Source organism: Rhinoderma darwinii, chromosome 4 (assembly GCF_050947455.1).
Source record: "Rhinoderma darwinii isolate aRhiDar2 chromosome 4, aRhiDar2.hap1, whole genome shotgun sequence".
Lineage (NCBI taxonomy): Eukaryota > Metazoa > Chordata > Amphibia > Anura > Rhinodermatidae > Rhinoderma > Rhinoderma darwinii.
This window is the reverse complement of record NC_134690.1, coordinates 329473069-329491191: the sequence shown is the minus strand read 5'-3', so window position 1 is coordinate 329491191 and position 18123 is coordinate 329473069. Positions and strand designations below refer to the sequence as shown.

The window sequence follows — 18123 nt, the reverse complement described above, 5'->3', positions numbered from 1 at the left end:
AGAGGAATTCTGACTTTTCATTGCATATTGAATACGCCACATAGTAGTGGAAGGATGGATGACTTCTTGTGGCTTCTCTAAGCAATATCCTTAAAACCATGTCCAATGTTATTTAATCTAGCTGGAATTCTCTGGACGTCATTTCAAATGTTTCAGTTGCTCCTCACTTGCTCCTTAGCAGAACAGAAATGCTAAGAAAATAAAAGTTTGTAGTCTGTTGTTGAGGAGCAACCCAAGTTTCAAATGGCGCTCAGCAATTGTGCTACCAAGAAGTTACAACCTAAAATCTCATAAATAGACAAGTAAATTGACATGAAATCATCCATCTCCCATTTCCTTATTTGCTCCAGGTCGTTTCCTGGTTTCCCATATGTTTCATACAACCCTACATATATTAGGTTTAACATACATTTGGAATCAATTATTCTTTTTATATTTTAACAGCTAATTACTTCTACCTGCCATATACTTTAAGGGACAGCTTTATAAACCGATACAATAAATATTCATGCCCTGTGGTTTAGGGACCACACACTTTGTCCTGCAGGAAATGGTGGTTTTACTTCACCGAACAGATTTCACACCGGGTCCGGCAATAAGTAGATTTATTCTCATAATGTTGTCTCACATCGCTCAATATTATTCTTTAAAATTATTTCAAAAAGACCCAGAGAGGAAGGTGCCTGTGTGTTTATGTGGCTACCTCAAAAGTTCTTCAATGTAGTTAAACATTGTAATTCTGGGAAGGCGTACAACAGGACACCTGCCATGTAGCAGAAACTCGTGTTTTTCTTACATACTCACATTGGCTCACAGATGTAAGTTAGGATTGCAAAATCACTGTTGTTTCTGCCGACTACTATGTAAAAGAGTCCTGAGATGAACCTGTTGGTGACGTGCAGAGCGGTGAATGTTGCTGATCGCTGCACTTTTTATGTCAACTATTCTAAGTAAAATTTAAGCTTTTGGAGGCTTCAGTAAGTTTTTATGATTGTTTTTATTCCTTCTTTACTACATCCAGGATGGTGGCTGTGGATTCAAAGCATAGCTTTCAATATATATATATATCAGCCATAGCATTAAAACCAGCATTGTATTGTGTAGGTCCCCGTTGTGACACCAAAACAGCTCTGGCCCATCAAGGAATGGACTCCACATGACCTCTGAAGGTGTGCTGTGGTATATGGCACTAAGATGTTAGCAGCAGATCCTTTAAGGTCTGTAAATTGCGAGGTGGGACAACATGATCTAACAGACGTGTCATCTTGACACATAGCATTGTTGCCTGCAACAATACTTTAAATGGGTTGGCCAGATGTTTAAGAGACTGTCACCACATTATAAGTGCCCTATCTCCTACAAAAGGAGATGGGCGCTATAAGAGGTGACAGCAGTGCTTTTTATTTAGAAAAACAATCTATTCTCACCACGTTAGGAGCGATTTTAGCTTTATGCTAATTACTTTCTTAATGCCCAACTGGGCGTGTTTTTACTTTAGACCAAGTGGGCGTTGACCAATCAGTGATCAATCAGCGTCATACACTTCTCTCCATTCATTTACTCCGCGCATAGTGACACTGCGTTGTTTACTATGTGCTGTCTTATACTGACACATTAACATTACTGAAGTGTTTAGACAGTGAATAGACATTCCTTCCAGCCAGGACGGGATGTCTATTCACAAACCTGACACTTCGGTAACTTTTCTGTGGTACTTACAGCAGAGCAAGCGTAATCTCGCGAGATCACGCTATAAATGACAGGTTATAGCGAGATTACGCTTTGCTCTGCTGTAAGTACCACAGAAACGTTACCGAAGTATCGGGATTGTGAATAGACATCCCGTCTTGGCTGGAAGAAATGTCTATTCGCTGTCTAAACACTTCAGTAACGTTAATATGGCCGTATAAGACAGCACATACTGATCTATCAGGATCCCTATGCGCTGAGTAAATGAATGGGGAGAAGTGCATGACACTGATTGGTCAGCGTCATACACTCCTCTGTACAATGCCCACTTGGTCTAAAGTAATAACATGCCCAGTTGGGCATTAAGAAAGTCATTAGCATAAAGCTAAAATCGCTCCTAACGTGGTAAAAATAGATTGTTTTTCTAAATAAAATGCACTGCTGTCATCTACATTATAGCGCCCATCTCCTTATGTAGGAGATAGGCCTCTTATAATATGGTGACAGAGCCTCTATAAATAAAAAATTCTGGCTGTTGCATGTATTTTAAAATAACAAAACAGGCCATACTCACCTTTTAAATCCCCTGCTGCTCCAGCACGAATGCTCCGGTGGTCCCTGATGGTCTCTGTTTACAAGGAAGCATCAACGTGACTGCTGCAGCTAATCCCTGGCTGCAGAGGTGATGCAATTACTATATGTATGAAATGTGACCATTGCTGCCAGTGATTGGCTGCAGTGGTCATGTGCTGAAACGGCACATAATTTCTGCTGCGATGTAAACAGAGACTGGCATTGGACCGCGGGAGCATTGACACCGGCAGGGCATCACGTGAGCATTGAGACCAGCAGGGGACCACGGGAGCATTGGTGGAGGAGATTATACAGGTGAGTATGGGCTGCTTTTGTTATTTTAACGCATATGCAGCAGCCAAGACTTTTTTTTTTTTTTTTTAAACAGCTGGACAACTCATCTATTTTTTTTTCAGGAGATTATTAATATCTCGATTTTGTAGATGTACTTTGCTGTGAATTTCCTATGAAGAACAGTTCCATTCTGATTAAAACTGTGATCGAACTGTGATAGGAAATGCTTTACTATACTGAGTACATAGACACTGGGACAAAAAAACATATTCATTGGGGCTTATGCACATGGCCTTATTACAGATCCATGTACTACAAATCTATAATATGGCACCTACAGACCGCTATGGGCCCATACTGTACATGTATGTGCCTCTGATTTTATGAGGTGACACACAGATTCTCATGTAGGAGTTTATATTTTGGTGCATCAGTACAAATGAACCCCCTATCCTTAAGGCTGAATTCTGCAGCAATATACAGTACAATGCAAGTAGAATGGGTTTTCAAAGCCCCATCCACGTGTAGCAGAAAAAATCAGCACGAAAAAAGGAGCATGCTGCAGATTTTAATATCGACAACATGCTCATTATGTTACGGAAATGCTGTGGATTTTTGCTGCAGAAAAGTCTGCATGGGTGGCCTTAGTAACATAAACGTATTTCTCGTCCGTGTGCTATCCAACTGCACACTGACCCATAAAAGTCATTCGGGTTATTCACACATTCGGTTTTGTTTACAATGAAGAGTGTGTTCGTTCCGAGAAACTCACAGCATGCCCTATTTTGGTCCGTATTTGTGGACCAGACCTGCCTGTTGAAGTCTATGGGTGCGTGAAAAAAACGGATAACACAGACGACATCCATGGGCTACCCGTTTTTCATGGATCAGAGGCTAAAGAAATGCAGGAAAAAAAAAAGGGAAGCCAGGAAGGACCTTGCAGAGGAGAAAAACGAACGAGATTAATAGACACACTCGTGTGAATAAGACCTAACACACGCAGACTTTTCTGTGGAATCACTGGAGAAAAATTTCATGTGGACGTAACCTTTTATAGATTGTTTGTACAGTTGTGGTGTAGCATGAGATCCCATGTTTAGAGAGACGTGCATAAATTGTGACGACATTCTCCTATACATCAGTCCTTTCATTGTTTGTTGTCTTTACGGCTACTACACAAGTTGAAAAAAGAATACAACTTATGTCTGTCAGCAGTTGTATAACACACATTGTGATCTTTGACCCATGAGATCACTGCATTTTTTAAAGGCACACTAAGCTTTTCTGCATAATTTATTAATTTAAATTGTAAAGAAATATACATTTATAAAAATGAATACTGAAAAGCTTTTTATACTCTATCTGTTAATGATGATGGTGGACGCTCAGAAGCTGCACCCTGCTCCATGGCCAGGACCGGAGCTAGTCTCTTCCTATGACTGCTCTGGCAGACCAGAGGCCTAACAATGGCCTCCTGTCTGCCAAGTACGGAAGCCTGTTAGGTCCCACTCAGAGGCGGGGTCTAAAAGGCTTTCGTCCCAAGAAACAAGATGGTGCAGGCTCAGAAGCTGAGCCTGCGACATAAGCCGCCGGCGTCAACTGTATGTTACAGCTGACACCGTGCTGTAATGGCAGGAAACGGAGCTAGCTCTGATCCCTGCCGTTAACCTCTTAGATGCCGCGATCAAAAGCAATCTTAGTGGTTTTTAGCCGATCGGCATTGCTGCGATGCGCAGCGTTGCTGATCGTTGCTATGGCACCTAGAGGCCTAACAATAGCCTCCTGGTCTGCCACGTATGGAAGCCAAATAGGCCCCACCTGGAGGCAGGGCCTAATAGGCTTGCTGTCAGTGAATAACTGACAGCCCTAATGAATTGCACTATGTGGGTAATGTATTAGAGTAAAGATCAGAAGTGTAGGCCTTCAAGTGAGAAAAAAAGGTTAATAAAAGTGTAAAAATAAAAGTTCCATGTTAAAAAAAACATTGCCTTTTTTCTTATAATAAGTATTTTAGTATAGGAAAAAAATAAAAAAGTTAAAAAATAGTACACCTATTTGGTATCACCGCGTCCGTAAAGACCCAAACTGTAAAACGATAATGTTGTTTTTCCCGCACGGTGAACACCGCAATTGTTTTTTTATACAAAACTGCCAGAATCGCTATTTTTTGGTCACCACCCCTCACAAAGCATAGAATAAAAAGATATCAAAAAGGCCTTTCACAGCTTTCTTGATGAAAAAAAGTTATGGTATTGCCGTAATCGTATCGACCCGCAGAATAAAGTAAAATGTCATTTATAGCCCTCAGTGACCACTGTAAAAAAAAAAAAAAAAAAGACTAAAAAAACTTTTAGCAAAATTGCTCGTTTTTGGTCACCTTGCTTGGCACAAAATGGAAGAAAAAGTGATAAAAAAAAATCGCATATACCCCAAAATGGTACCAATGAAAACTACAGATTGTCCCACAACAAATAAGCCCTCATACAATACAGCTCCGGTGAAGAAAAAATAAAGTTCTGGCTCTAAGAATATGGCGATGCAAAGTGTACAGAGCGTTCCAAAAGCAGATAAGATCGGGCAGCATTTATCAGTGCGACGCTGGCCACATATCTATGAATTATTATTTATTTACAGCATTATTATACCACCTTATTATACCCTGATGTACTCCGCGCAGCCTACATGTTCCCCCAAATTATAAACTGAAATACCAGCAATACCCCAAACAGAAAAACTACCAAGAAAAATCTGCGCTCCAAAAGCCAAATGTCGCTCTCTCCCTTCTGAGCTTTACAGCATGCCAAAACAGCAGTTTACGTCCGTATATATGGCATCGCCATACTTGGGAGAACCCGCTTAACATTTTATGAGGTATTTGTCTTCAGTGGCACAAACTGGGCACACCATATTGTGCACTAAAATGGCATACCAGTGGAAAATGTTAATTTTTACTTTGCACCATTCACTTCGCATTAATTTCTAATGAAAAAACACGTTGGGTCAAAATGCTCACTACACCCCTTAATATGCCCTACTTTAGTAGTTTCCAAGATAGGGGTCACTACTTGGGGGTTTGTTTTACTATTTGACCTCAGAGCCCTGCAATTGTGGGCCAATTCTGTGAAAATCACCAAAATAGGCCTCAAATGCTTATTGTGCTCTTCACTTCTGAGCTCTGTCATATGTCCAGGCAAATTATAAATGCCTTGAGTGGTGTCGTTTCGAAAATGGGGTCACTTCTTGGGGGCTTTCACTGTACACTGGTAGCTCAGGGTTTTGCAAATGCGACATGGTGCCCAAAAATCAAATCAGCAAAATCTGTATGCCAAATAGCGCTCCTGCCTTTCTGAGCCCTGCAGTGTGTCCAAACAGCTGTTTATTACCACATGTGAGGTATTGCCGTACTCGGGAGAAATTGCTTTAAATGTTGGGGTGCTTTTTCTCCTTTATCCCTTGTGGAAATGAAACAATTCAACATTTTAGTGTAAAATGTTTTGGCACCACAAGACCCTTTCAAACCTGACATGGTGCCTAAAATATTTCCTAATAGAAAGGGGGCCTGAAAATTCACTGGGTGCTCCTTTGCTTCGGAGGCCAGTGTTTCAGTCTATTAGCACACTAGGGCCACGTGTGGGACTTTTCTAAAAGCTGCAGAATCTGGACAATAAATATTGAGTGGCGTTTCTGTCTGGTAAAACCATCTGTGTTACAGGAAAAAATTTATTACAAATGAATTTCGGCAAAAAAAAAATTATTTGAAAATGTCACCTCCACATTGCTTTAATTCCTGTGAAACGCCTAAAGGGTTAATACACTTTCTTAATGCTGTTTTGAATACTTGGAGGGGTGCAGTTTTTAAAATGGGGTGATTTATGGGGACTTTCTAATATATAGGGCCCTCAAAGCCACTTCAGAACTAAACTGTAAAAATAGCCTTTTGAAATTTTCTTGAAGATGTGAGAAATTGCTCCTAAAGTTCTAAGCCTTATAACATACTAGAAAAATAAAAGAACGTTCAAAAAATTCTGCAAACATAAAGTAGACATATGAGAAATGTTAACTAGTAAGTATTTTGTGTGGTATTACTATCTGTCTTACAAGCAGATAAATGTAAATTTCGAAAAATGGTAATGTTTTCCAAATTTTCCCTAAATTTTGGTGTTTTTCACAAATAAATATTGAATTTATCGATCACATTTTTTCACTAACATAAAGTACAATATCTCCCGAGAAAACAATCTCAGAATCACTTGGACAAGTAAAAGCATTCCCAAGTTATTACCACATAAACTGATACATGTCAGATTTGAAAAAATAGGCTGTGTCTACAAGGCCAAAACAGGCTGTGTCTCCAAGGGGTTAAGATGCTAAGGTAATATTTATTAATCAGCAATGGTTAAAAAAGGATTCACGTCTGCTTGGAGTGTAAAAAGAAGCCATGGAGTCATGTATAAAACCAGTGCAAATAACTAAGAGATGTTACCAATAGCATCCAGTTCGATTTCGCAGGATTTGGTGGTGGTGGCGGGGTAGATTCTGCTGAGGGTGCTGACCCAAAAGGGAATGTTGGAGGAATTGGTTATCCAGGCTGCCAAGGTGACAGATTGGAGGTTATGTTCGTTTGCTAAGGGGCAAGTTCTACTGTACTGTAACGAGTCATGCACCTGTGTGTCCATCACATGACCAGGACAGATTTTTATTAACTGGAAATAAACAATGAAGGTTCATATAGAATGACAGCAAGCGGATATCATTGTATAACTTTTCAATATTTTAACTTATATAATAAGCATTTTTTGCCTAAACTGTAACACCCCTCTACACATCTTAGACAGATCTTGTCCCATTATAAAGCAGCAGATATTCCTCGTTTAACATCTTAATTTGCTCATCTTTGCTGTTGTCAGTCTCATTATTATGTATTTTTCTTCAACAGCAAATTGTTCTCCTCCATGTCAAAATGGTGGAATGTGCCTTCGTCCACATCTTTGTATTTGCAAACCTGGAACTAAAGGGAAAGTATGTGAAGAGAGGACAACCCAAGACACGTCTTCTACAGGTACCCAAAGTCAGGGTGCAGGGGCTCCGGCCCCTCCACTGCGGCCCATTCCTCAACAAGCAGCAAAACAGACAATGCCAAAGAAGGTACAAGCATCACCTGAATCCGCTCAAGGACAAGTGACACTAGCACTAAAACAAAAGCCACAAACCATCGTATCTCAGCCACAGTAAGTTAACTGCTAATTTCCTTTATGTTATTATTTTACATTTTCAAGAAGCCACAGCAAGATATCAGGGTCGCTCAATGATGGAGATTTATCTGTACTATTAAAGATTAAATCACTGGTGCAAATTGAATCAAATAAATGCAAAATAACGCACATGGCATCATACATTTGGCGCAACTTACTAGTCATGTAAGATACTTTTATTTTCTATAGGCCACCTCCTGCTATGGAAGTGTGTTGCACCAAATAATAAAATGTGCATTTTACGTCTTGTGTTAGCTATGCCTCTTTTTCTAGATACTTTTCAAAATTATCTTGTTAATTGTAGAAAGTAAAATGCTTAGAGGAATGTCACTCCCCCCCCCCCCATGTACTCTGCTATTTTATCACAATTACGCGGCCTATTTTATATCAATGGGCAGATGTTTGTAGGTGATCTGCTTCCCATTTTCCAGCCATTTTTCGGCCGTTTATGGCCCGAAAAATCAGAAGCAGATCGCCTACAAACATCTGCCCATTGATTTCAATGGGGAAAACGGCGTTCTGTTCTGACGGGCCGTTTTTTTTACGTGGCCGTTTTTGAAAACAGCCGCGAAAAAGAAGTGCAGGTCATTTCTTGGGATGTTTTTGGAGCCGTTTTTCATTAACTTAGCGAGTGGCTTAAAAAAACATCTGAAAATCAGGAGCTGTTTTCCCTTGAAAACCGCTCCGTATTTTCAGACTTTTTTTGCTAAACATGTGAACATACCCTTAGGTGTCAGTAGGTGCCATAATGCTTTTAACAGCTGAGCGGAGACCAAGTACATTTGGCAGTGTAGTTTTTGAAAGGTTTATATTTTAGAAACCACTATTTTGTGTATATTATCTCCTTTGTCATTAGTAGTCAATAATAGTTGTACAATTGTATTACATTTATATCTGATGGCTTCATTGCCATGCTACAGGAGAAATATGACACATACTACTACTACTAATAATAATAATAACTAATAATTACTACTGTATTAGGAAATAGTTCTATTTCATATAGTATAGGTTAACAGAACAAATGATTATAATGAGTAACACTAGAAGTGTTGAAATAGCAAAGATACTCTTAAAGCATTGAATTACAAAATGCACTGATTGCTGTTTGGCAAACTTAATGGTAGAGATTTAATAAAAGGTTTCATGCAGTTTTTGCGCTGAAAAAAAGGAGCAAATTTTAGGAAACGCCTGTTTTACGCAAACGTTTTTGGGATTTTATGTTGCTCTTGACACTTTTTAAAAAAGAGGGTGGGGGGGTAACAGGAGGGGCAGGATCACTCACGCTCAAAAGATTGACTATAAATAACAGCAGAAATTGTCGTTAAAATTAGTGGAAATCTATGACGGGTCACAGTGTGTGGCGCATGGACAGGCAAAAAGGCACCACATTTATTAAGACGCGTGCACACCATAATAAATTTAGCACATCTTACTCCAGCAGGTTTCTTTTTAAGTCGAGTGTATGAAATGCCAGTCTTCGTAAACTTCCCACAATGTGTGCGCTGAAAATCACAGAATTATGTGATTGGGCGGTAGGTGACAAAATTGACTTTCCTTGTGCAGTATTATGGTACTGAGCAAAAATACACAAGTTGTTGAGTGGACTTAGAAATCCTAAGGGTATGTGCGCACACAAAATCAAAAACGTCTGAAAATACGGAGCTGTTTCCAAGGGAAAACAGCTCCCTGATTTTCAGACATTTTTTTTAGCAACTCTATGAAATGAAAAACGGCTCCAAAAACGGCTCAAAAAGTGACATGCACTTCTTTTTTGCGCCGTTTTTTTGAAAATGAGGCGTAAAAAAATGCTCCGTTGGAACAGAATGTCGTATTTCCCATTGAAATCAATAGGCAGATGTTTGGCGTTCTGCTTCCGTTTTTCGGGGATGTAAATGCCCCGAAATACGTCTGAAAACAATACGTGTACACATACCCTAACTGTGTAACATAGTAATGATTATTTCTATGACCGTCTATCTATCTATCTATCTGTCTGTCTATCTATCTATCTATCTATCTATCTATCTATCTATCTATCTATCTATCTATCTATCTATCTAATCTATTCCTATCCTATCCATCTATTTATCTTTTATCTAGGTATGTATTTATTTTATTATACACAGTTTGGCAAGGTATATATTTTTTTATTGTATTGAAAAGCATAGCCAACAAACCCCAGTGTCTCCTTTTTTTTTTTTTTCTTCTTCTTTTACAATGAAAGTCAGTTATGCAACTGTAGGGCATGTAATAATACATGTTGGGGCTGTTTGGAAAAATGTCCCCCTGTTTTTGCTGAACGTGCACCACAGACAAGTTGTGAGCAGATCCTGACCAGTGGAAAAAGGGCAGTCCACATTTTTCTAGAACTTTTCGCACATATAGTAAAAGTTTATCATTGTACAGAACTGTGTATTAAAAACTGATAATAGTTTTGAGTAGTAGTATTGTAGTCAACCCAATGTAATCCTATAGGACCCTAGCTGTATGGCAGCCTGTAGCAGATACTGGTGGCATCATGTATTGTTGTAGCACCACCTGCTGGGAGATATATGACAAGCAATGTTTGTTATCCAGAAACACTTTTCTAGTCACTCACACCTTGACACATCTTATATTGTACATTTAAAGTAGCTGCCCATATGCCATTTTTAGTGGCCCTCGAGTCCCTGCGGGCCACTAAAATCCTTGGACATTCCTGTGCTAAGTACATAGATATGGTTCTTGGTATAGAAATACTTTTTAACTCACTTATTTGTCAGGAACTTCATGATTTTAATTTATATAGCCCACATTATGGTCCTGCTAAAAAAACACCTGCAGCATTCTTTCCATCAGATCTTTCTAATTGAGATGAATTGCTATGTGACTGCATTCATTTTACAGCTGGTAACTTCACAGCCAAATAAGCTGCCTGTGTCCAGTAAATGGTTACTTCATGGTCTTTTTGATTCCCTTTTTTTCCACCCAATGCACTGCTGCTCTTATTGGCCACGTGCAAACCTTCCGACCATTTTTCCAGAGTATGTAACTGGAAAAATAAGATTGAATGTGAGATGTTGAATGTTGGAGTGGTGGAATTGGTTACTAAAGCGAAGTTATGGCTGCCAGAGGCATAACTATGAGAATGAAGTGGTTGTAGTCGCACCCGGGCTCTGGATCCTGAGGGCACCTCTGCCACATAACAAAACAAAGGTATTATAAATGGCACATTGTAGTTAGGCCTTGTTCCCATGGGTCAGATATTCTGCCTAAAAACTGTGCAGCGTATCCGACCTGGAACCTGCAGCACCTCCTGTCCAAAACTCTGCACCACGTTGTGGTGCGGATTTTCAAATGGTATATCCGCTGTGGTTAAAAGTGCTAGGGTGAAAATCATACTTACCCCTCCCTCTTCTCTGTGCGTAGTTCTGCCTCCTGGGTCGACGTTGCAGGCCATGTGACGCTGTAGCCTGTGTTTGGCTGCAGCTGTCACATGGGATGCAACGTCATCCCAGGAGGCCGGATTGCAGGAAGGAGAGACTTCTGGATAAGTATGGTATTTTTTTTTCCTAAGTTGCGATTTTTGCGGCGGATTCGCTGCGACACCACCGCAAAAGTCGAAACCCTTGGCTTTCTGTTGCAAGTTTTGATTTCAATGGGGAAAACCTGTAAATTCACTGAAGTGATATATGAGTAAAATGTATAACTTTTATTTCATAACTCTCTAAAAACAGGGGTACAATCACCACTGTGAAGAGCCCAACCGTGTGTATTAAAAACGTATTAAACAAATACTCCAAGTCCTGATTCATTTGTGAACCCTCTATGACTGGGTATATTATAAAGATACAAATATGGAATCAGCGTTTAAACATTGGTGTAACAGTGGTTTAGACCCTAAAACACACCGGAGCTTGCGATAACCGCACCTAAATCTCCTGATGCTAAGGTACACAACAATGCCACTGTCCCCTATGCTAAAATCCCTTGCTTAACCCGACCCTACGCGTTTCTATACTTCTCATCATCAGGGGTCTGTAGCTTGGTCACTCTGGCCAGGATGCCAGCGATATTTCTTCAGCAGCAGATATTCTACTGCACAGCACGGAAGCATGCACGCATAGATGTCAGCGGCATGCTTCACTACGGGACTCTAAGTTATTATAACAAGATACTCCTCCCCCTGGTCTCGGCGGCATACTTCGAACCAGCCAATCACACCAGCCCACCACATTCGTGACGTCCGACCATGTGACTCCCGGCCGTCAGCTGACATACCCGGAAGTAACACTGTCAACGCCACCGAACGCGCAGACTCAATGGAAGGCTGTAGACGTATCTATTTGCTGCACAAAAGCTCCTTCTAATAAAAGATAGAGTATAACAATAACAGGTTGGATACATATTGCGGATCAGTTCAAAACCGCAACTGGACTGCCACAATTGAAGCACCTTCCCTGGAAATACATATTGTGTGAATGAATGAGCAATATTAATGTCTGCCACACTTTGGACTTTAAAACCCTCCTGGACAGATCTACCATGCCTGTTAGTAATGAATGACTTGCTGCAATTTAGCTATACTAGGACCAGGATTAGATGGCCATACACCTACCTAGAAAACCAACATCACAATATATATTCAATTGAATTGTATTCAAATAAAACAGGTATAATTAGTTTGCTCATTTAAACCTTCAGGCTGTACACAGGCCAGTCTGTAGATCCATTGGGCGTCTTTGCGCAGAATGAGATTGTCCCAGTCCCCTCCCCGTTTAGGAGAACGTACTGATTTAATCGCCTGAAATTTTAAACAGTCTGCCCGGCCTTGATGTTTTGCATGTACATGTTTTGATATGGGAGTATCTCTCGAATTTGTAACATCTCCAACATGTTCCCTAATCCGGCGCTGAAACTGCCGCACCGTTTTGCCCACATAATTCAGTGGGCATGGACATGTTATTAAGTAGACCACCCCAGCTGTTTTGCAGTTCACGAAGTCTCGAATGTCATACTCAACCTTAGTGATTACACTTTTGAATTTCTTCCCACTTTGGATAAAATCTCAAGCTTTACAACTGCCACATCTGTGTGTGCCCGGTATCTGCCTGTCCAACCAAGTTCCTTGTTGTATTATAGGGTCAAAACAACTCTGCATCACCCTATCCCTAATGTTTTTACCTCTACGGAATGTGACTGAAGGCCATTGTGTTATCTGATCCGCCAAGTCTACATCAGCACCCAAAATACGCCAGTATCTTTTTAGTATTTCCATGATCTCAGATTGTTTGGAGTCATAAGTGCCTATGAGTCTCGTGACCCTTTCCTCTTTTCGTTGTCTAGGGACTAAAAGACTCTGCCTGTCTGCATCCCTCGCTCCCTCATAGGCCTTTCTGATTACCCCCTTAGGGAAGCCTCTTTCCTTCAATCTATTTGCGAGGTCATGTGCCTGTACCTCAAAATCATCCATCGAGCTACAGTTCCACCGTACTCTCATGAATTGGCCTCTGGGGATCCCTCGTTTAAAGGGATAAGGGTGACAACTGTTCCATTGAAGAAAACTATTAGTTGCTGTCTCCTTTCGATGTACTTTGGTACGTATTGCGCCTTCCTTAGTTTTGATAATTTTGAGATCTAGAAAAGATAATTCCTGATCACTGATTTCACATGTGAACCTTGGGAGCACAATATATATCGCTTAAATACAGTGAATTATTACGAATCAGTACAGTTCATTATATATTATACTTTATCTGGGTATGGCAGCCTTTGCACTCTCTGATTTAAGTACAGAAGGATGGATGAGTGAGGCTAAAAGCGTCTTCTCAGAGTGTGAACTTGTGTATACAACGCAGGGTGCGTCCCTTAAATCCACTTTTAAAAACCTCACTAGATTACATAAGGATTATACAAGGAGTTGGTGGGAAATTCAGAGTCTGGAGAACTATCTCAAGAATAAAATAGTACCTAGAGGCCTGAGAGTCCCTATTGCCCCAGCCTCTAGATTAAAGACACCGAAAGGAGACAGCAACTAATAGTTTTCTTCAATGGAACAGTTGTCACCCTTATCCCCTTAAACGAGGGATCCCCAGAGGCCATTTCATGAGAGTACGCCGGAACTGTAGCTCGATGGATGATTTTGAGGTACAGGCACATGACCTCGCAAATAGATTGAAGGAAAGAGGCTTCCCTAAGGGGGTAATCAGAAAGGCCTATGAGGGAGCGAGGGATGCAGACAGGCAGAGTCTTTTAGTCCCTAGACAACGAAAAGAGGAAAGGGTCACGAGACTCATAGGCACTTATGACTCCAAACAATCTGAGATCATGGAAATACTAAAAAGATACTGGCGTATTTTGGGTGCTGATGTAGACTTGGCGGATCAGATAACACAATGGCCTTCAGTCACATTCCGTAGAGGTAAAAACATTAGGGATAGGGTGATGCAGAGTTGTTTTGACCCTATAATACAACAAGGAACTTGGTTGGACAGGCAGATACCGGGCACACACAGATGTGGCAGTTGTAAAGCTTGTGATTTTATCCAAAGTGGGAAGAAATTCAAAAGTGTCACCACTAAGGTTGAGTATGACATTCGAGACTTCGTGAACTGCAAAACAGCTGGGGTGGTCTACTTAATAACATGTCCATGCCCACTGAATTATGTGGGCAAAACGGTGCGGCAGTTTCGGCGCCGGATTAGGGAACATGTTGGAGATGTTACAAATTCGAGAGATACTCCCATATCAAAACATGTACATGCAAAACATCAAGGCCGGGCAGACTGTTTAAAATTTCAGGCGATTGAATTAGTACGTCCTCCTAAACGGGGAGGGGACTGGGACAATCTCATTCTGCGCAAAGAGGCCCAATGGATCTACAGACTGGCCTGTGTACAGCCTGAAGGTTTAAATGAGCAAACTAATTATACCTGTTTTATTTGAATACAATTCAATTGAATATATATTGTGATGTTGGTTTTCTAGGTAGGTGTATGGCCATTTAATCCTGGTCCTAGTATAGCTAAATTGCAGCAAGTCATTCATTACTAACAGGCATGGTAGATCTATCCAGGAGGGTTTTAAAGTCCAAAGTGTGGCAGACATTAATATTGCTCATTCATTCACACAATATGTATTTCCAGGGAAGGTGCTTCAATTGTGGCAGTCCAGTTGCGGTTTTGAACTGATCCGCAATATGTATCCAACCTGTTATTGTTATACTCTATCTTTTATTAGAAGGAGCTTTTGTGCAGCAAATAGATACGTCTACAGCCTTCCATTGAGTCTGCGCATTCGGTGGCGTTGACAGTGTTACTTCCGGGTATGTCAGCTGACGGCCGGGAGTCACATGGTCGGACGTCACGAATGTGGTGGGCTGGTGTGATTGGCTGGTTCGAAGTATGCCGCCGAGACCAGGGGGAGGAGTATCTTGTTATAATAACTTAGAGTCCCGTAGTGAAGCATGCCGCTGACATCTATGCGTGCATGCTTCCGTGCTGTGCAGTAGAATATCTGCTGCTGAAGAAATATCGCTGGCATCCTGGCCAGAGTGACCAAGCTACAGACCCCTGATGATGAGAAGTATAGAAACGCGTAGGGTCGGGTTAAGCAAGGGATTTTAGCATAGGGGACAGTGGCATTGTTGTGTACCTTAGCATCAGGAGATTTAGGTGCGGTTATCGCAAGCTCCGGTGTGTTTTAGGGTCTAAACCACTGTTTCACCAATGTTTAAACGCTGATTCCATATTTGTATCTTTATAATATACCCAGTCATAGAGGGTTCACAAATGAATCAGGACTTGGAGTATTTGTTTAATACGTTTTTAATACACACGGTTGGGCTCTTCACAGTGGTGATTGTACCCCTGTTTTTAGAGAGTTATGAAATAAAAGTTATACATTTTACTCATATATCACTTCAGTGAATTTACAAATTTTCATATTTTGTGGGAGCACAATATATATCGCTTAAATACAGTGAACAATGGGGAAAACCCAAACAGAAAATCAACGAAAACAAAGCATAAATTGACACGATGCGTATTTAAATTATGCATCACAGGTCAATTTATTAACATTTACACTGCGTTTTTTCTCCACAGTGTGGACATGAGATTTTCAAAATCGTATGCACTTTGTTGGTACTGTAAATGCTGCAGAATTTCCGCACAGAATTCCGTTGTGGAAATTCGGCGCCATTTACGCTACGTGGGAACCCGGCCTTAAGGGTCCCTGTTACAGATCTTTCTGACTCAGGAGCTTAAAGTCGTGCCTCTGATGACTGCCGATATGCTGATGTTACCTGAGGTCTTATTAGTTACATAGAAGCACATGCATCGGGGGTTAGTATTCACCTTTATTAAATTTGCAGTTATATTAGTCTGTTTTTATAGGTGTTCATATTGTGTGGTCCTTTCACACTACTCTTTAAAACTGTGAAAGAGACAAAGTAGGGAATTTATGAAGGACTGTTGCTAAAAAGTTGCACTTTATGTCGCACGCCATACTTGCGGCATAATTTGCAACTTTTTGCTGTTTTCTGCTTAGCAGTAGGGGGTCAGCCACGGCCTGTCAAATGTACAATAATTTATGCCAGAAACACGGACAGCCCAAGATGCGACAAATTTATTAAAATGCGTTTGCCTCATAAATTAGTTGCCTCTTATTTGCTGGCTTCATAATAAGACCGGCGTAAGTAAATCTGCCCCAAAAAGTGTATGCACATATCTTAAATATTAACATTCTGAACAGACTCCTAACATGTATCTATGAACCAGTATTAAAGGGATTGTCTCATAAAGACAAACACCTGTCCATATGCCCTATTAAGTCTGAACAAGCGGCTCCTGATCTCGTGGACTCGAGCCATCCTGGTATTACAGGGATGGCAATTCATCTAAATGGCCACCATGTAATTCTACATTTCCCCTGGATGGCTGTGGCTTCATTGTCAAAATCAGCTTTTTGGAAGGGGTGCCAGTTGCGGGAACCAGCGCGGTCACCTAATCGCCCCAGGGGCCGCATTCTGAAACGGGTTGTCTCCAATGAGACGCTCACTTTAAGGAGTTGGCACGATTTTTTTAGGAACAGTATGCGGCCAAGTCAGCACTGCCTTGCATGTTGGAAAGTGCTGTCTGCAGTTGCCTTCCCTTTCAAAGTCCTATTTTTTAGCCTTTAGACTAAGTTCACACTACCGGTACTATAAGTTTACCTCTCTTCCGTCAGAGGAAGAGAAGATCGAAACATTAAACGGAAAGCATTGATTTCAATGGTAATTCTTTTGTTTCATTTACTTTCCATTTGTCTCCGTTCGCTAGTCTACAGAACTTTTGTTTTCGTTCAAAAAACGCAAACCTAGCGAACAGAGACAAACGGAAAGCAACTGAAACAAAATAATTAGCAGTGAAATCAATTCTAATTCTAACGGAACCGTTGCTTTCCGTTTAATGTTTAGATCCTCTCTTCTGACGGAAGAGAGGTAAACGTATACTAACGCTAGTGTGAAACAAGCTTTAGGTTAAAGGCTATGTAAACCTTTTGAAAGTGATTTTTTTCTATATAAATATGTACGTCAGTGTGTTTGGTGCAACTTTCAAATTAATTTTTATTGAAAATATTTTTTTCTTTATGAGATACAGCTGCTCTGCATCCTTTATACAGAACAGCTCCATTAGCTCGATGGAGGCCAAAACCGTGTTCTTTTGGCTGCTATACCTATATATAGTAGATTACACTTTCCATCCCGAGGGATCCCGCAAAAAGCATATACCGTGCATTCAATGGGCGACAGGTATACGTTTAACGTACTGTATACATTATAGGCTTTTCAATAGCCTTTTATAATGCGTTTGTTAAAAAGATACCATTATAGTCTATGGGCGACATATGCGTTAAACTAATGGTATACGTCCTGAACAGTGTCATGAGAGTTCATGATGTATACATTTAACATATCCCATTAAACTCTATGGTGACGGATGCCACTGTTAAGGCATATTTCACAGCCTGCATTTACGTATACGTTGGGAGATTTGCACTGATCCTTATATACATATACATTTTTGCTCCACAGGCAGTTGATAATAGCATCAGCATCAGCATGAAACTCAAGGTTGTGACCTTAAATAAGATTCTGCAAATCTTTGTTCAGTTTGGTAAATGCTTTGATGAGTCTCAGGCTGCTAGAATCTTGTATAAAAGTGCACAGGATTATACCTGTCACTACTAATATTGCTCAATATATGTGTTTCTTTATGTGACATATGCACAGGAGGGCGCAAACACGCAACCTTTCACACACTAGTAAGCAAGTGTTTTTTCAGTTCCATAA

General features: G+C 40.5%; 1 protein-coding gene across 2 annotated transcripts in view; it reads left to right on the top strand.

Annotated features, from left to right (window-relative positions):
• LTBP1 (latent transforming growth factor beta binding protein 1) overlaps nt 1–18123 on the top strand; it is a 380067-nt gene that overhangs the window by 65418 nt on the left and 296526 nt on the right. For both annotated transcript variants that reach the window (XM_075862823.1, XM_075862821.1), the window contains exon 3: nt 7493–7784. In XM_075862823.1, the coding sequence (XP_075718938.1) occupies nt 7493–7784 (292 nt within the window). The remainder of the gene's footprint in view (nt 1–7492; nt 7785–18123) is intronic.